Below are 20,574 nucleotides of genomic sequence, written 5' to 3'. Positions count from 1 at the left end.
TTCATATAGTATGTGGTCATTTTTTGTATGCATCAGTGGAGGGATTTGAGCTGACTGTGCTTGTTTCAAGTCATTTAGTGTATATAAGTGTGTAAGGCCACACACACTATAGTGACAGTCATTAAAAAAAAAAAAGAATGTCAGTCGCAGAATGGCGAATTGCATCATCAAACAAATCTTTTTATGAGCCACAAAGTGTTTTCCCCATTGCTTACTGTTCTCCCGGTGTGGTCTGCGAGAAACAACAGTTCCAAAGTATTTCTTCAGTCGTGACCCCCTGCTGAGGGCCGGTCTCCTGGTGGCAGCTGGTCAGGATCCTGCTGAGCTGCACGGACACTGAAGGATTTTGTGTCTGCTGAAGCTCACCGATGGCCTACCAGAGAGCTCTGCTTCTTTTTTCAGTTTCTAACTAAATAGTGTCTGTTTATAGTCACAGAGAACATTCATGTATAGGGCATGAAGTGTGAGAGAAAGATGCTGGACAATTGTCTTAAGGCTTCTGCTTATTTCTTATCTGCATCTCGCTTAGATCGATGTCAAGTTAGGGAGTTGTCCCATTTATTTAGTCAATTCAGTGACGATGTCTATTTTTTAAATGATGCTCCCCTTTTGTGTAGGTAATGCTGTAACGGTAACATTTGACATTGAAGTTCTCATCTATCTTACATAGTAATGCATCGATGTGTTGCTACACCACCAATGAATAGGTTAAAACTACTAATAAATATCACTATGAAACCTGTGCAGTTGATTACTTTAGGACAATTGTTTCAGTTTTCTGAAATGTGCCAATCTACCATTATCTAAAGCGATTTTTGGGTGAAAATTTGATAAATATACAAACCCTAATAGAGAAAGTTATTTTAAAAAACCACCTGCATTTGTCTTTTGGAAGGTATCCAAAATTAAAATGATTGACAAGTGCAGGAAAAAACAATGTTTCTGCCTGTAGTGTTGTGTCTCACTTTAATAGAGACCTCAATACTTCTTAATCATAGAGTTTAAAACTAGCGTGTTTGTGCACCCTAGTCACCCCCAACCACCATAACCCCCCCCCCCCTGTTGCCATGTGAATTAACAGCTGGTCCACACAGGAGGGTCTTTCCCTCTACTTCAACCCACAACATGACTCGTGTTTGCGTCATTCAGGTCCCCAGATGATGTATCGAGTGCAATTTCCCCCCATCTTTTTGGTGGTCAACTATGCTGGGTCCACCCATGTGGAACTGCGATACAGATGGATCTGTGCAGATGTACTTGTGCACTTGATGGTTGTCGCCTAATTTAGCTCACAGTTACAGATTTGTCTCGCTTTAAACTAAGGGCCGCTTTGTATGGTCTAACTGGAGGCCAACATCATGGTTTTAGAAAGAGCTTATTGTTGGAGATTTTCCCCTCGCAACCCTAAAGCCCCTGCTTGAAGGAGCATTTTGTCTAGAGAATGTTGTTTGGGGAAATATCTATGTGTGTGTTACAGAGAGCTGAAGGAATTTAACGACTTTAGAAGCAGATCTCAGAGTTAAGCACAGAGCCTATCATTGTTTTTCATTTCAGCGGAGAGCCACTGAGAGAATAAAAGAGGACATTACTGTAATATTGGTGTCCTGTCAAACTGCAAGATGCTGTTCTTACTTAAAACCCAGGCCAGCAGTCAAAATCCTTCACTTCCTCACATCAGGCTGACAGGAAGTAGAAGTGGGATCAACTCACTTCAGTATGTTCTCATGTGCAAAGTTAGAGTCTAGAGGGATGACGTGTGTGAAAGAAGTTCTATCTAATCACTCCCCCATGAGGAAGAGGAGAGTGAGAGGGGCTGAAGTCAAGCCAAAGGAAAGGGGAAGGGCCTGACATCAACAAGCCAAAACAGCTGCCCCCTTCTCCCCCATGGAGAAACAGCAAGAGAAGCCTGATGCAGCAAGAGAGAGAGAGAGAGGGGAAGACTTGAGGGTCTGTAAGTGTGGAGCAGGAGAGCCTTATGTGAAACATTTGAGGGTCTGTACAGGAGAAGAGACGGAGGTTTTGGCAAGTGGAAAGGGGGAAGGGAAGAGAGAAGGGGAGAGTGTGTGCTTGCATGCTTTTCATAGTGAGGATAGCCAGGGAGCAAGGGACAGGGAACACTGTAAGAGGAGAGGTGTGGGGAAAGAGTGGAGGGTCTGTGCATGGTGACACTTTTTGGAAGGGTGAAAGAGGGGTTGTAAGAAGAGAGGGGAAGGGAAAAAAGTCATCTGGAGTGGATTTCAAGGCAGGACAAGCTGTCAGGGAGAAGGGCTGAGGTGTGAGGAGTCGCTAGGGAAGAATAAGCATGTTGGGAGAGAAAGACCTTAGCTGTCGCAGAAACATAAGGACGCCCGTCTAAAATATGAAGCACTGAGAATAGGAGAAGAAAAAAGGGGGCCTTCTGGAGCAAAGCACTAGAAGAAGAACATTTAGGAGACTTAAACAAATAAAAAAGGAGCTAAACAAGGTATCTGCTGGAAATATGGGGTGCATTCATAGCACAGGAGCGGGTAGGATGAAGAACAGTGGACCGAGTACTGACACAGGAGGAATCCCCATAAAGGCAGACCCTGAGGTGCATCCTGAAATCTTCCAGCTTACTGAGGTGAGTGAATAATTGCTCATTAGGGAACTGTACACATTCTGGTTTACCTTGCTTATGATCATACAGGATGTTGGGTTCATTAGTAGCTAAAGGGAAAGGGTAAACCTGAGTTTGACTAAAGAGAATAAAAGATTAATGGAACTAGCTCATGATGGTAATGCAGATGTTTTAAATAGCCTAAATGCTGCTTATGGTTTGTCATTTAAAGTGGACCTATCATGCTATATTTGAATAATATAGTGTAGGACTATACCTATATCAGGCATATTTATACTTTTTTATTTTTCAAAATACCAAACAGATCATGCATTTTAGCCATTCCTCATTTCGCTCAATTTAACACCGTCTTTTCATGGGCTGATTCTGTGAGAACAGCACCATCTAAAGGCCTGGCATATGTACTACAGCGTCTTCAGCGCTTTCGAACGGCAATGTCTGGGCTGTCTCCTCCTGATTGGTGGAGTTGGCCCAATAGTCGTAGCGCCACTTCTGTGACGTCATAGAAGTGTTCAAATCTGGATCAGTCTGTATCAGATCCGTTGCAGCCCCTTTTTAAGAGATTTGGGTATGGAGGGAAATAGAGAGGGTTGTGTTTTCTGACACTTGGTGAGTTCCCTGGAACACCGGGGACACATATTCATGACGTACAAAAGTGCATTTTGCATGATAGGTCACCTTTAATTTAACTGTGTCTGTTGGTATACTCCCCATAGACAACATACTATAGTCATCAAACAGCAACCATAGGAATCCAATTACCACTACGTTTCGAAATGAGATCCAAAGCAATGAAAGAGAAGCATCTTGTGCCGCAGATGCTCGCATACCAAAATATAAACATGTGTTTTGCAGGTCCCCTTAAAGCCGGCATCAGATGCATGAATGGCACGCACTCGTAAAGTTAATCACATTGGTGAAAAGTTAGATTTTAATTACCTCGTAAGTTTGTCAAAATGGGATCAGTGGCAATGAACCTGAAATAAAAAAAGTAATTTACAGCCACTCATGGACCATCCACTTGATCCCTGTTAATCATGGCCTCTGGGGGGCAGAGTTCAAGAGGAAGTGGGTTAGGTTACTGTCCGGTTCTGACCCGCCGTCTGCCTGGCGGCTGGCTCTATTTAGGAACATGTATGGATTTAGGAGCAAGCCACGTAAAGCCTCTGGAGGACTTTTATGGAGACTTAAAATAAAAAGTCTCGGTTGGTTAAGCGCCAAGGCTACACATCAGAATGTGTGCATTCTCACATGTCAGAGTAAACCATACGCTGGCATGCTGTATGTCAGGTTAGAGCAACAAAGAGCTAAATTTAAGTCATGTCACTTCATTCACACGGTGCCGCACAGTGAACTTCTGGATCGTGCTGGAATAAAAAACATTTCTACAATCACATGTATCTTCAAATCCCCTAAAGCCATGATTTGTGTGTGTGTGTGTGTGTGTGTGTGTGTGTGTGTGTGTGTGTGTGTGTGTGTGTGTGTGTGTGTGTGTGTGTGTGTGTGTGTGTGTGACCATGCCAAATTATGATACCATCGTCCCTACTGAATGGGTGGACTCTGCAGTGAGAGGAGTGAAATATGTCATACACGCAAACAGTCCAGGAGTTCTTAATGTTGATTGTAGTGTCTGTTTTTTCTCCACCGTCTCTTTCTCACACACACAAAAAAACACACTAATTCCCGCACCTATTTTCAGCCTTTTCATGGCTGCTTAGAGGTGACGCCCCTACTCATGCAGGTTATAAATACCCTGCCAGGACTAGAGCATACCCATGGCTCGGCACCTGCTCCCGTCCCTTCCTGAGTCGACAGTGTGTGTGTGTGTGTGTGTGTGTGTGTGTGTGTGTGTGTGTGTGTGTGTGTGTGTGTGTGTGTGTGTGTGTGTGTGTGTGTGTGTGTGTGTGTGTGTGTGTGTGTGTGTGTGTGTGTGTGTGTGTGTGTGTGTGTGTGTGTGTTACCCAAAACAAGAAGTTGTGTTTCCTGCTCTCTAGCATGTCACCAGTAGTGAGGTGTCACCGGATTAAGTGGAGAGGGGGTGTGTAACTGCATGCTGTATCAATTTACAGTGTGTGTTTGCGTGTATGTTTGTGTTTTGCAGCTGTTTATTTTAACTATTTGAATTAGAGATGTCCCGATCCGATCACGTGATCGGGGATCGGAGCCGATTACGTGATTTTCAAAAGATCGGAATCGGGAGGAAAAAAATCGGGGATCGGGATTATTTTTTTATTTTTTTTAAATACTTTTTTTCAAATACTTTTTTTTAAATGTTGTATTCAATGTTACAAAACTAAAATGACCATGTTCAAGTCTTAAAGTCATCCTGAGGCCTTAGTTTTGGTTTCAAATTACAGAACATCATGTGAGTGTTGCTTCTTTGGGGCTTGTTTTCATAGACCTGGTTGCTTATTTCTCTCAAATCTGGCAACAGAGTGGGCAGGGTGCAGTGTCTAATTGTAGCAGTAAGCTAACGAGTAATTAAAAAAGCAACATTAATCCTACCTTAATAACACCTTAAAGCGGACATAAGGCACTGGAGAACACTTATTCATTAACACCCTTTAATGAAGCAAACTAATGCCTTAACTCACTCAAATATAGTCGTTTACTTATTTTGGTGAAACGAATGTGTGTAGAGTTTTAAAGGATGCGGATAGTCTCACCTTGATTCTGGCGCAATGCTTATCGTTTTACAGATCTTTTCTCATCCACCATCTTTGTTTATGACGTAAAGAGTGTAATGCTGCGTTCAGACCGGACGCGATGCGATGTTTGGGGGCGGCGCGATTACATGTAAAGTCAATGCAGAGACGCAGACAGACGCAAATTCGCCACATTTCAATCATTCGCTCCGACGGCGAGCATGTTTACTATAACATTAACGTTACATCACTCTCTTTCACTTCTTACTCAGTCAGCCAGAGTGCAGATATCACCATTAGATTCACAAACCTGAAACATCATCCATGTCTTCACTGCTGGTGATGACATTGTTGTCAGCTGCTGATACTGCTGCTGCTGCAGCTTGTGGCGCCTGCTTCGATGAAAATAACTTTCTAATATCCATAACTTTATAGGCTATTAGCTTAAAACTTGTCAGGCACTAGGAAGGATCACTTCTTCTTCTTCAGGGCAGGAATTATCTACGCAGTACGCAGGCTAATGTCCCGCAGCGGCTGCCTCTCTGGTGGACTCCGGTACTGCACATTACTCCCGAGACGTTTTCAACAAAAAAATATGTTTTCACTTTTTTTTGAAACATCCGGGGCTTTTAAGAAAACATCCGGGGCTTTAGTCCAAGTAGCCACCCCCTAACGCCGCCACTGCTTACCTGTAGTGATAATTATCAATCTTGAATGTTTTAGTGTACGTTTCCAAGAGTTGGAGATATCAGCACTTTCAGGAATGAGTATCTCTTGCGGGGCTACTGTAGGAAGAAAATAGTTCCTTTATAAAACTGCTCAGACCAATCTAAATAAACAGGGTCATGATACCTGCAAGTATCATGACCCTGTTTATTTGTCAATTTATCATTGAGAGGGCTATCTATCACCAGTAGGCCTATATAACAGAGAAGGCCGTCGTCTCAACAGGCAATATCTCGTTCATCTGGCAACTGACACTAAAACCATTTGGATTGATCAATAGCACAAATAGGTAAGAGAAAAACATGTCGTTTTGGGTGAACTGTCTCTTTAAAACGTTACGGCTGCCTGCTGCCCTCACAGTAATAAAAAGCGCTTGCAGCCACAGTCATAAAGAAATCCATTATGCTTCTGTTGGTGCCTAACCCTCTCCTCTTCGCCATGTTAGAAGTGGAAGTGCTCCAGGCTCTCTGCAGCGGTCAGAGATGCTTGTAGAATGACATCGGCTTTGGCTGCGAAACTCCAAATGGGGTGGGGTTCTTTACTGCAATACAGTTGACAGTCACGGGAGCCTCTGGAGACTGTTAGTCCGTGCAAACGAAGTATAGTTTGAGAGCTTATAATGATAAACAATATAGCGCATTAAACAAAATTCAATCTTTGTGATTGGACTGTTTTCAGTGGAAAATGCTGTGAATGGTGTGTCCACAATTACTGCTTCCTATTGTTCGCCATTCTGATGGAGAGAGATGGAGAGAAATAATAACGAATGGAAGAATGGAAGTGTCATAAAGACCGGCCGGTACGTTAGAAGACACCCACAATGCCCTGAAATCCATGAGTCATTTCATGTTTTTGGTTTTTAGAAAGCTCTTTGATTCCATTTGTCCCTATTTGACTGATAACAACCACATTGTTTTTCTTCAAACTTAGTGCAAGTTGTTTGCTGGGTGGATTTTGAAAAGCTTTGTTTATTTGAAAATAAGTTTGTCAACTTTTCATTACCGTTTGATCTTAGCACAAGAAATAAAATCTCTCACGTATGTACTTGAAAGTCTGTATTTGCCTTGAGGTAATACATGCATAGAATGATACATTTTAACCTGGATAAGTTCATTTAAATATGTAATGTCGTTAGTGCATTATTCAGGGATTACCTACTTAATTTCAGTTATATAATCAAGCAGTCCGTCCCCTAAACTTCCAAAGAAATAGATATTGAATTAAAGGATTTAAACATATGCGTGTGTTTTTTGGACTAAGATATAACGCACTTAATTTAAGGTAAATTTGTCGTCTTGTGATCTTGTAACAGTAGTTGCAGCACTCAGCACAGATAATGCCACACCACTATGTCTGCTTTTGTACTATCAGCAATATAAAGTTATTCTACTATTTGTCCACCAGGCGGTGCCCTTGGCTCGTCCTGCGTTTTAGGTTATTGTGGAGAGGTTTCAACCTGTGTATCTGGTTAAATAGCGAAATGTAGTCAACTTAGGTGCTTGTCTCTTGAAATAATGTACAGACCCTAAAGAAGGGGAAGAACTTATGCTAGTCATTAACCTGGTCAGTATCATTTTCAGTGGATCTCATTCTGCAATACATAATATGTAGCCTAATTGGCTGATATTTGACTTCTAGAGAGTTATATGTATGCAACTGTTCAAAAAAACCTCAAATACAAGTGCAATGTTGGAAACATGTGTAATTGTGTTGCCCCAAAGCAAAGGGCTACTTTTTACAATGCAATCTCAGGTCAGATTAATGAAGTAACAGCAACTCGGTGGGGTATTACATAAATCAAATCAATTCAAGCTCCAAAATCCATTAGTTATATAATAACATTTCAAATGTAAATGGCTGGAGGGGAGGATTATCCTCTTGTACCCTCACATACCCTATTGTCCGGTTCACTTCCTAAATCCCGCAACCCCTGATACGCACGCACACACACACACACACACACACACACACACACACACACACACACACACACACACACACACACACACACACACACACACACACACACACACACACACACACACACACACACACACACACACACACACACACACACACACACACACACACACACACACACACACACACACACACACACACACACACAGGATTCCATGGTTTATAGCAGCTTCACAGCAGCAGTGGACATGTCAATAGTCCAATGTTTCTCTGCTGCTGTGATTACAAGATCAATACATGCAGCATAATGGTAATCTTTCCCAGCAATGCCTGTGACAGTTTGTTAAGTACAGGTCAGTGATCAAAATAAGGCGTTTTGTTGGAAGATGGAGTAACTACATAATTAAAATCTGAATTAATGTATCTGATGGTGGGACATCAGACCCTCCAATAACAACATGCCTTCTTAATGACTGTAGAACCTACTTATTGTGTATGCTTGTAGGGCATTGTTCATCAAATCTTCATAGCTCTTTCAGCAGTTGCTAACAGAATCGAACAGTTTGAGAAATCCATATTATTTATTTTTTTGGTCAATGCTGGAATTCCCTGATTAGTTAACTCTTTAGGCATTTTGGGAAGTATACTTATTTTTCTCTCAATGTTAGATGAGAAGATTTTTCCTGTCTGTACATTTTAGCTTAGCTTAGCTGCAGGGGTCTGCAACCTTTTTGACCAAAAGAGCAATTTTGCTCCTTTTTCCCAAAAGAAAATGGTCTGGAACCGCAAAACATATTTCATAGCTTGATAGCTAATAAAGTTGTATTTATTGTTATATCAGACAAAAACTAAAGGTTTTTTGCATTTATTAGGCTATTTATTACGTTATATAAAACTGTTAACCTCTAATAAGAAACAAAGAACTCCTATAAGGAGTGTTAAAAAATAATACACAGGCCTACTTTAAAATAAATTAAAAACAGCATTTGGGGAGTCCTCTGCACATTTGAAGGAAACAAATATAAAATGTGCCCACTTTGAAATAAATAAAACATATAGCTGCACCCTAAAAAGAGTTAACGGTGGGGTAGGTAAGAATGGAGAAACCAGCTCGAGTGCGCTAGAATTTGAAAATACACAACCGGGAAAAATCTGCCTCTTCCTTCAGACTTCCTTACAGAGCCCCTCCTCCAACACACACGAACGCGCACATGACCAATGAGGGCACGAGATACATTTGTGCACAGATGGAAGGCTGACAGGCAGGTAGGCCATCCAGTTACTTTAGCTGGGCCGGCTCAGATGATTGGTCGTGCTTTTTACAGTGCAACGGCTTCCAGAGATTAATTTGTGTATGTATTTATTTGTCAACGCATTTAATATATTCATTGCTATCGGGATGTTAAGAGCATTCCATGGAATATAACAAAAAGTGTTTTCTGAAATAAATTACATACCCCATTGAATTATGACTGAAGATCGTCAGCTGTCTTCCTCTCCAGTGTTGTTCCTCGATACGTAAAGGCTGCAGCACCTTTGACAACTTCTCTCTACATATCAAACATACCGGTAAACCAGCATCGTTTGCTGTGAAAGCATATAACTCTGTCCACGCAGAATTAAATCCTGTGTTCCTCCGGTACTTTTCTTTGATTTATCCATAGTTCGCTCATCGAGCCGGGGGTCAGATTATTCACCCGCAGGAAAAGGCGCTGGCGCGGGACCGTAGCAGGATGTGACGCATATTTTAGTTGACCTAATTGAAACCGTTTTGTTTTTTATTTATGTGTCACAGTATCACCTCAAAATACAAGATACGAAACATTTTCAACCATGCAACAAAATATAAATAGTCCTACAAATACTTTTATTTTATTTCCTTCTTATTTTTGTCTAAACTCAAGGGAGCCAGAGTAGAGGGTTTAAAGGGCCGCATGCGGCTCGAGGGCCGCGGGTTGCCGACCCCAGCTCAAAGACTGGAAACAGCTAGCGTAGCTCTGTCCAAAGATAGCAAATGCTTAACAGCACCTCACATAACTAAGTGGTTATAAATAATATTTTCATATTGACAATCTATTAAATAAGCATGTGAAGATAGTAGGTAATGTGAGAGGGCTTTCTTATAGTGATAAACCTGCAGAGAATTATCAACTGGCTTATAGCAAATTTCAGCTCATTGTTTAGCTGTCCATCCGCAACTTTACCCAATTTAAGTATCTGTTATCAAAGACAGAACTCTCAAAGCCTCCTGTAGGATAGACTACTTGTCCAAAACAGCAGATGGACACAGGTAGCGTAGCCGTAGCAGGTATCTGGGTAACAGAGAAGTTTGCTGATATGTCACTTTCAGCTGGCACTAATACTTAATGCCTACAAATATCAATTAATGCTGGTTTAGGAACAACACATTAAATCTTTCTTGTGTTTTATTAATATATGGGAGGCTGTGGCCTGTGTTCAGATTAAACCCGACTGCAGTCAGCATGTCGTTGTGTCCCTGGGCCAGACACTTCATCCCAAATTGCTCTTGTGGGGATTGCCCACAGTATTGAGTATGAAAGTCACTTTGGATAAAAGTGTCTAACAAGTAACATGAAATGTAATGTAATATGTTTTAAAATATATATATTTTAGCTGAATGAGTCAGTCTGGCTCTCCCTCTTTTCCTAGTCTTGATGATATAGCCTCTATCATTTATGTTTACCATCTCCAGGCTTAAGCTTCATGTTTAGCGCGATTTTATGCAGTTGCATCAAATGACTTATCTTACCCTCAACAAGAAATTGCATAACCCAAACTTTTTTCAACTCAGCTATTTAATTTCAATTTTAGCCTGTTGTGATTCTTAATTCAGGTCTCATTAAAAACATAACCCTGAAATAATTCAAATCAGTTACATTTACGTAAACATTATGTAAGCAGACAAAGCTCAGGGGCTACGTAAAACATAATTATACATTTCCAGTCATAAAGGATTTAGGCTGCGTTCTCTCTCTTGAGAGTCATGGCTGTTTTATAATACAGTGTGGTTAATAGAATGAGTTTCCTTTCCCTCTTTATTTTGGATGGTAGGAGAACTAAAATGTGTTTGGGAAAGTTTTAGTGTGCATGCACCGTCACCTCCAGAGTAGGCCTATAATTCAATGCCCCTTCTGTGTGGAAAAACCCAGACATCGGAAAAAGTAAAAAATGCCTGAGCTTATGTTTTTTGAAGACCAGAGAAATGCATCCAGTGATTTAACTGGAAATGAAACAGTGTGTTCAGGTACGCTGTTTGTGACCCTCTCTCATTGCCTCAGCAGAAACACACACATACTGTACCCTGCCTACAGTACAAACACCATCTACCTCCTGATGTTTCCAGGCCCCTCCTTCTGCTCCACTCAAGGAAAGATGTAATGGCTTAATGTGCTTCACATGCTGTTAGAAGGCATCGCTTTAGAAGGGCATTACCATAGCTTTATATAAACGTTGTCGGTTTGCTGGGAAGGTTGAGTATTGCTTTAAAAAAAAGAAAAATCCATGGGCAATAAATCATTGCACTGCATTCAGTCCGTGTGTGTGTGTTTGTACAATGCTTTTTATGGGTTTTTCTCCAGGGTTAAAGCTCACATCTTGTCCATATGGATACTGTTAGCAAATTCATTTGATTTAGACTATTTTTCTATATCAAACCGTTCAACTTAGTATAGTATTAAGAGTTTTGGGTCTAACATTTTGAGAACTGCAAACTGATACTCACCTTTGTCTCTTTCTGTGCTTAACCCAAACAAGCCCATTTTGTCTTATCTGTTTACGCAGCTGCCATGGTGGTCCAATGTGGCCAGTGTGGTACCACCTTTCATTGTCGAAAGGATATTTTGAATATGTCCATCATGAAAAAGGAGAGACCACATATTCTTCACCCAGACATTAAACACATCAACAATTAATACATGTTAAATAATACATTTATTTTGGGGGGCGCCTTTCATAACACCCAAGGACACCTTACAGGGCATAGGGGCAATATAGGGAACAATTAAAACAGTGGATTTAGTGAAGTATCAGCCGGGGTAAAACAAGACAAACAACAGGAAATTGACTACAAAACGACACAAAAGGACACAGGGTACAGATTATAAAGAAAATGCCAGTTTGAACATGTGGGTTTTGAATGTTGTTATGGAATCAGACTGTCGGATGTGTAGTGGCAGGGAGTTCCAGAGTCTGGGAGACGAGCAGCTAAAGCTCGAGCACCCATGGTTTTGAGGCGATAGCTTGGGACGGTGAGAAGTCCTACGGACGAAGATCGGAGGGTGCGGGAGGGGGTGTACTCCTGAAGGGGGTCGGTGATGTAGATTGGGGCAAGGTTATGGAGGGCTTTGTCTATGAGTAGAATATTTTTGTAGTCAATACGGTAGCGTAGGCTACAGGAAGCCAGTGTAGCTGAGTGAGAATGGGGGTGATGTGGTCGGATGAGTTGGTGCGGGTCAGGGACGTGCACAGGTAAGGGCTATTGTTGCCCGGGCAACAGCCTGTTTGCCATTTTTGTGTGACCTGCCCCTCTGGAGAGAGCGAGAGTTTTTTTTGTTTTCTATTGTGGCCGAATCAACATGATAAGCCCACAATTAGTATTGTAGCGTCTCGCAACAAATGTACTCGTTATTATGCTTCTGTCTTTCTGTGTCTTTTACTCTGCTCCGTAAACTCCTTGAATGGGGCCGCTCTCTCTCTTGTCTTGTTCGCCCTCTCACGGGTGAACACTACACTGTCTCGCTTCATTGTAGGATTTCTGCCATGTCTCCACTTTAGTTTGACCATCTCTGTTATTAAGTTATGGAATACTAAATAAGTCATTAGATACCTTACCGTTACTGCGCTCATAAAGAATGATAAGAATAAGAATAATGCGTATTGAACTGGTTTCATTAATTAGTGAGTTTATTCAAAGTAATTATAGAAGCCCTATTTTATCTGTATGTCTGCACAGCAGTTACAAAGGGCAAACTACATTCAAACAGGATTGTCCCCATCTTTTCTTTAATAGTTACTAACATTAGATATTTTAACAAAAAATGTGCCTGAATGACGAATTTAGCAGTTGGACATAAAAGTAAACTGAGAGTCACTTGCAATGACAGTGTTTTATTTTATGAACCTTTTACATCAAAAACAAGTTAGAATTTTCAAAAGGTCTTGTGTTTTTTGGGGGGGCGGGCCCTTTTTCCAGTTTAGAGCAATAGCCCTTCCAAATGTCTGTGCAGGTCCCTGGTGCGGGTGATCCGGGCAGCAGAGTTCTGGATTATTTGCAGTCTATTGAGGAGCTTGATGGGAAGGCCAGTCAGAAAATAGTAGACATTCACTTCATTCACTGCCTAATAGTTTTGGTAACCAACCTGTTATATTACTATTATAAGAGGGGCTTTCTTTAATGAAGCAGCATGCTATATAAAGAGATACTAGAGAAATGTCTACCTGAGCCGAGCATGAATTAGCTCTCCCTCTGTGTGTTGTTATCTGAGCTTCTCTGTGTATTGTTGATTTAGCCGGCCTCCAGTGCGTGCTTGAGAGTCCACTGCTAATGGCCACTACTAGAAAGTGCGATTTAGATGCTATTCTAGGTTTAGACTGTATTTACAGACAGAAAAGCTTTGAGCTAAATGCTAGTTTTAATATGGTGATATGTAAGCATTCACAATAACAATGCTAAAATGCTAATGTTTACACAATGTTTATAAATGTTGTGTTCACGGTCTTAATCCTGAGTGTTACCATGCCAACATTTGCTAATTAGCATTAAACACAAAATACAGCTAACACTAAGGATGGATTTAGTCATAATCAGAGGTTCGTTTTTTGACAATATGACTTGAACCTGATGTTTTAAAAACAGAAAAGGGGCTCACAAGCATGTTTCAATTGATCCCATTTGCAACATGAATGTTTGTAGTTGACCAAATATCATGATAAACAAAGTTGAGATAGATGTGCAGTCACAACAAGGGACCTAAAGAAAGCTAACAGCATCCCCTTGGGCAACACTGAAACAATGAACATCATGTGTAATATGTATTCAATTACATTTAGCTGACTTGTGACAATGCAGCACATTAAGTGAAGGCGGCAGCACAGCAAGCTGCTTATTTTTCATCATCTCAGCTGCCCTGCAGTCTGAGACATAATGAGGACAAGTTAAAAGACGAGACAACAGGATGCCTTAAAACACAGCGTGGTGTGACAGGAAGGAGTTTTCAGTAGAGAATGCTGAGTGTACGGCAGGTAGGGCATCTGTGCTCCTGCTGGTGTGTCACTGAACCAGCAGATATCTGTCATGACAGCCGCCAGACAGGGGACAGTGACCATCCAATGTTCTGATAAAATGCTTTGAGACACATGTGAAAACTGCTACTTGAACACATCACCTCATTAAAACCGTTTCAGTTCTTTAAAATGATTCTTGGAGCAGTAGCATTTATTGTTTTAACCTCTTGACTAATTGTATTTATTTGTGATCCTGCAGCTCGCCAAAGCAGGGAGCCACGTCTTCACAGAGAAGAGCTTTAAGAGGAAACGGGTGTGTGATGTGTGCAAGCAAAACATCGACAACCCTGGGGCTTTCTGCAAGGGTGAGTGCATTTCTCACAGATCATGCAGAGACACAAGTTTACCTTTACCTGACATAAGCTTAGCCTGACTGTCCTCCTTTTTACATTTAAACCCCCTTTCAGAGTAAAACATGTCCTTTCTCTTTTTTGTGCAGATTGCAAGGTTGCAGTTCACAAGACATGTGAAGCCAAGGTAAGCCGTCTGTTTCCTCCCTTTACCTACCTCTTGTCTTGAGCAAATAGTGCTCCTGTGATAGAGGTTCAGATGGTAATACAGTTTGAGTCTTAAATGGAGTAAGTCATGTGCACTGACCTAGATGTCTGGTTAAAGAAGGCCACCCTCCATGACCTGCAACCAGCCAGGTTGCTATGAGTAATTCAATCATGTGTTAACGTGGCAACACGGGAGCTCCGGAGAGTCCTCGACCACCAGGAAAGTCTCAGTGACCGTGTAATGCAGCTTGATATGAGGAATTTCTGCCTATTAAAAAATCACATTTTACATAATTATCAAATTCCCATTAGTGTAGTCTCTGAGAAGTCCCTTTAGGCCGATCAGAAGGGGGCAGTAGAAAGTTTTAAGCTTTCTCTGTTAGGGTCAGAGGAGGGGGAAGCACAAGAAGTAGCATAGCTCAGGGAGATGGCACCTTGCAGGGGAAACTGTGTGCTGTCTGTCTGTTTTACTGTAGAGGAGTTTCTGTGACCTTTTCCAGTTGAAAAAGTTCAAAACTAAAATGAGATGTGAGCAATAAATGATATTACCGTATCCGTTGTTCATCACATTGTGTGAGCAGTAATGTATACATTTGCTTATAGAATATATAGGAAAAGCACTTTGCTGCTACAATAAAGAATTCAGAACACGTTATCAGTAAATGTGAGATGTGGTTTATGACTCAAAATAAAAGAGAAATATATGTTGTCACTTTTTGTGTGTGTCGTTAAAGGTGGGGTAGGTAATTTTGGATAAACCAGCTTGTGTGCGCTAGAATTTGAAAATACACAGCCGGAAAAAATCTGCCTCTTCCTTACAGAGCCCCTCCTCCAACACACACGAACGCGCACATAACCAATGAGGGCACGAGATAAGTTTGTTCACAGATGGAAGGCTGACAGGCAGGTAGGCCATCCAGTTATTTTAGCCGGACCGGCTCAAATGATTGGTTGTGCTTTTTACAGTACTGCTTCCACAGATGACATTTTTTAATGGATTTTTTGTCAAAGCACTTCAGATATTCATTGCTATCGGGATGTTAAGAGCATTCCATGGAATATAACAAAAAGTGTATCTCGAGCCGGTTTCTCAAACTTGCATACCCCACCTCTAAACAATGGCACAAGGAAAAATTCCTCATAGAGCAGGTGGGTACAACATTTTCCCCAAAGACAGTGACTTTAATAGTTAATGTTTGAGTAATCTTTGTTGCTTTTGAGATAAATACTTCATCAAAAGATGAATTTTATGCAAGAGAGAAGTTCTCTCTTGCAGATCTTCTGTGACATGCGCTCACAGCAGCTCAGTGTCACACACCACTGAGTAGACTCACGACCTTGCTGTAACATTGCTGTTCTGCCTTACTGTCCAACAGCAAAAACACACAGAAAAAACCCCCCAGCCCAAAGCACATTGCCTTTAATTCTCAGATCTTCAGGTCAGCTCAAGGCCCGCAGGATTTATAACATGGGGGTAAAGTCCTCCTTCTCCACACACACCCTGTCTACAACTGGACTCTACCAGCTGTTGTGCCTTAGCAGCATGTATTAAAAGAGGATTATTATTTTGGTCTTACTCGTCTCCCTGGTCACTACGGCAATAGCCGAAAACAACTCTTGGTGACTGCAATAGAGGCAGGCGCCGTGGACGAGAGTGGTCATCGTCACACGGGATGATGATCAATCTGAGGCTTCGAGGTTAAATATAGAAAATAACAAGAGTGCCGTAGATGCCTGCCCCAGTGAGTGATCATGCAGGGGGGGGGGGGACGCAAATAAGTGAAAGGCAGCTGGGGAGGCAGACTGTGTGTGTGTGTTATCAGTCCCATTTGAGGGTATTCATAAATAAAGGGAAACATTAGGTCAAGGCTGCAAATTGCTGTCTGCTTCATGTCACGCAATGCCTTCACTGTATGCTCCTACGTGCTGCTCATATGTCAACATATTTTATTTATACTTCCTTCATCTCTTGCTTCTGTCTGACATCATCTTCTTTCTTTTTTTACCTTCATTCTTTGTTACTATTATGATGTTTTATAGTCACACTTCTCCCGCCTTCTCTGTGCCATTTTTTGCAGTTTTAAATGCTTTCATCTGTCTGTTATGCCAACCAAGTACCATCTCCATAACAGTCACTACTATTTCTTCTTTCTTTTGCATGCTTCAGCCAGCGCATGTAACTCTGCCTCTTTGTCCTGCTGCCACTTGTCATCTCTCTCTCAGCCTCAGGCCACTGGAGAGGTCACTGGACAGCAGCCCACTGCAGGGCTGCACAGTGTCTGCATGTGGTGTATTATGATGTGTGTGCGTGTGTGTGTGTGTGTGTGTGTGTGTGTGTGTGTGTGTGTGTGTGTGTGTGTGTGTGTGTGTGTGTGTGTGTGTGTGTGTGTGTGTGTGTGTGTGTGTGTGTGTGTGTGTGTGTGAGAGAGCACATGCAAGGGGAAAGCACTTGCACAGTCGACGTGCTTCCCGACCTCTGTGCGTATGACACAAGCAGAAAGAGAGGGAAAGGCTATGTTGTATATGCTGCTGGCACAGAGGAAGTGTGTGTTATCGTGAGAGAGGGAGGGAGGCAAAGCGAGCTGGTGAGAGAAGAGTGAGCAGAGAGCTTGTATGAGAGGGAGAGAGGGAGGTGGTGTATCCCACTCTACAGACAGGACTGCTCAGAGGCAGAGGGAGAGACTGAAGCTGCTTGTTAAGAGGTAAAAACATGCTCTGTGTCTGATTTGAGTTTTGCTTATTCATATATATGTATTCAGCACGTCAGTCTAGACTTTCATGTACTTTGTGTGTTTTTCCTTTGCTACTGAGTTGCAGTCTAACATCCTTTTTTACAGAGTTTGCTCTGATAATGCGGCATGTGAGTGTGCATATTATTTAATTAAAGCTGTAGCCGGAGAGCTCTCGCTTTGCCCAGAAAGAGGATTTCATTTACTGTGATTAAGGCAAGTGCAGAAGATGAAGCAGAGACTCCTGCTGTGACCTACTAAAGAATACACATATTTTAATTTGTAATGCTAGTGACTGAATATTTACTTTTTAATGAGATGGTTCAGTTTATATGCAGGTTAGTTAAATACGGAAACTGTACCTAAAGCCTTTTGATATAGGCCTTTAGACGTAACATTTTGTAAAACTGCTGAAGCTGAAGCAAACTGATGTGTGTTTGCTTCTGTGTGCAGTTGCAAGTGCCTGGATACCAGCAGGCATTTATCTGTATGAAGAACTTGTTCTTACTTTTAACTGTATTAACACTAAACTATCTTCTCTGTGTAACTTGTATACTGTAAGAATGCAATTTCCCTATCTACAGTATCTATCCACTTCAACACTGTCTCTGGTTAATTGTGTACGGACAATCCTCTATGACCAAAGGGCACCTAACAGGGACAAATGTTTGTATCCCAGGCACAGTCAGCTGTCCTAACATCATCTGATGTGATGGATCCTAATGTTGTGTAGTGAAATACAGACGGCTGCAGTGTCTGCTCACACACCCCAGCTGTTCTGCTAATGTGTCATGCTGATTTATAAATTGATATAGCAATTTTGCTGCTTTATGGAATATATGCTTCTGTAATCTGCAAGCTGAAACAGATCCTGAAAATCTCTTATAGGGATTTCTTGATACTTATCGGACATCATTTATGTTAATTGTGAGATATCTGCAGTATGCTTATATCGTTGATCGGTCTAGCTCTTGATGTTGGGAATTTCTCTGGCTTCTCGTCTATGAGGTATCTTGAGCAGCATGGAACAAATCTCTTCTGTTCGGTTCTTCTCTCACCACGGGAGACCGGGGGGACATGCTGTCCTGCAGTAGCTCCACGTGTCGTGGCACATCAACAGGGAGTTAGAAAAAGCTTTAAGTCGATAGAGATGGATAACTCAGTAGGATGGTGGTTGAAGTGGATGTTGTGGATAGAAAATCCCGCCAGGTGGTCACAACATCTGTGTAACTTCATTAAGCTGGTCACATCGTGTTTGCTTTATAATCTTCACCCGCATGGTGCACTGTGGACAAATATTTATCGTGGATGATTTAATTTGACTGCATCACTCTTCTTATCAATAATTAGGGAAACACACACACACCCATACACATACACACACACACACGGATGCAAGCTCAATGTTTACATTTACTCATTGCTTCTCATTTCCTGAGAGGTTAAGCAAAGAGATACATACACAGCAAGCCTTGTTAATTATTTCAGGAACGATACAGCTCCTATGCCTCTACTTTTGACGTGTTTTAAAAACAATGCAGTTTGATTGAGCATAATTCATAATGCATCTCTTTTTAAAGTTATGTGTCAAATGTCAGTATAAAACTACAGCTATAGATTATTGGCAGGTAAAAAAAATGCTAAATTACAGCTAACAATATACAAATATACACATGTTTGAGATGTGTCTTAAAAGTAAACAATACAGTTTAGGGTGCTTTAGTGGATGAAGACAGTATACTTTAATAAAAGTGTGTTATTCTTCAATTATAGCAAAGTGGGAAGATTTTGTAAAGATCCATTGGCAGATTTCTTCACAATGTCACTGCTGCTTCTGCGCCTGCAAGTGAATTTGTGAGATCACTGATGGAGAAATAGACAAAATGAAAGTGTTCTGAGCGACATACAGTCTAAAATAAGTAGCTCTATCAAAATAGCTCAGTGAAATCTCTCTGCTGTGTGTCAGTGGTCAGCGTGTTCAGCTGTTGACATCTCTCTTCCCATCCAGCACTCACTCTTGATTTCTGTTTGTCTCTCCTCCTCATTCATCCTTCCTCTCTTCCCGATGCCTTCTCCTCACTCTCGTATCTCTATCCACATCTCCACTCCCTGGCCCATTTCTGCTCTGAACCCTCAATCTGGCTTCTTCGTGTTTTCCTCATCTATTCTTTATGATATAGTGACCTGCCCTGGGTATGCGTTGATTGAATTGAATTGAATTATTTAAAACAAGGGACAGTATACATTAATCAACATATTAAAAACATGTAAAAGTACTCGAATTAGCCAAAAGGCTAGTTTTCATCGATAGTCCCTTTGCCAGATGGTGATAGACATCCTAAAAGCAATAATAAAAAATACCACAACATTGTTATACCATTGTACATATTTACAATAGATGACATCACTGAATACAGATAAAAGCAAGTCATGATAATAAATAAATAAATAAAACATTTACAATACACACTCATACGTATTACACACACCTACACCCACACATCAGTGCTGACACTGTTGGTTTGCAATGAGCCACTTTTTAATACTGTGCTTGAATGTGCGTGATGCTCATCGAGGTGTCATCTGATGTTGTTTATTCAGGGGGAGCACATACTTGTATCTCACGGCAGGGACGATTGTGGTCATCTGGAAGAAGAGAGAGGACAGTGTGGGTTAGCAGGAGAGGGGTTAACCAGAGGGGAGTGACAGAATGCAGAAATGAGAGATCAAAGAGAGAAAACAGAAAAAAAGGCAGAGCGATAATGAGAGAAAAAGGAGAAGGGATGCCATACTTTCATGTGAAGCCTCCTAAATCACAGCCACTCCTAAATGTGTCCTCTGGTACCCTGGGTGAAACAGTAAGAGTCAGTGGGAAAAAAACTAAAAGCCTCACTTTTATTTAGCTTTTAATAAGCCATGGGTATTTTTTCTTTTCCACTTTCAAACGGGAAGTCTTACTCACTTCTCCCTCTCCTGAGTGTGTGTCAGCTCTGAGTTGACTGTCAGAGTGAAACTTGCTCCTCCTTGACGACAGACCAACACCCCAGTCTTAAACACTCACATGTATTCCCCGTAAACTGACTCAGCTGCTTCGACAGATTTGTTGGATTTCCTCTCCATGGAACAGGATTGGGGATTCAAGATGGGGCAGTGAC

At 41.4% G+C, this 20,574-nt stretch overlaps 1 protein-coding gene across 4 annotated transcripts in view; it reads left to right on the top strand.

Annotated features, from left to right (window-relative positions):
• Positions 1-1,806: 1,806 nt before the first annotated feature.
• The window catches only part of LOC307039344 (tensin-2-like), a 33,842-nt gene continuing 15,074 nt past the window's right edge, over positions 1,807-20,574 (top strand). Inside the window, exons 1-3 of one of the 4 annotated variants that reach the window (XM_079681306.1) lie at positions 1,807-2,602; positions 14,393-14,498; positions 14,633-14,670. In XM_079681306.1, coding sequence (XP_079537432.1) covers positions 2,480-2,602; positions 14,393-14,498; positions 14,633-14,670 — 267 coding nt within the window. In that variant the 5' untranslated portion in view covers positions 1,807-2,479. Of the gene's footprint in view, positions 2,603-14,392; positions 14,499-14,632; positions 14,671-17,244; positions 17,393-20,574 lie in introns of those variants that run through there. The other 3 variants (XM_079681308.1, XM_079681307.1, XM_079681309.1) reach the window with 3 other exon arrangements.

Source organism: Notothenia rossii, assembly GCF_949606895.1.
Source record: "Notothenia rossii genome assembly, chromosome: 5".
NCBI classification, from domain to species: Eukaryota; Metazoa; Chordata; class Actinopteri; order Perciformes; family Nototheniidae; genus Notothenia; species Notothenia rossii.
This window is presented reverse-complemented; position numbering and strand designations above follow the sequence as displayed.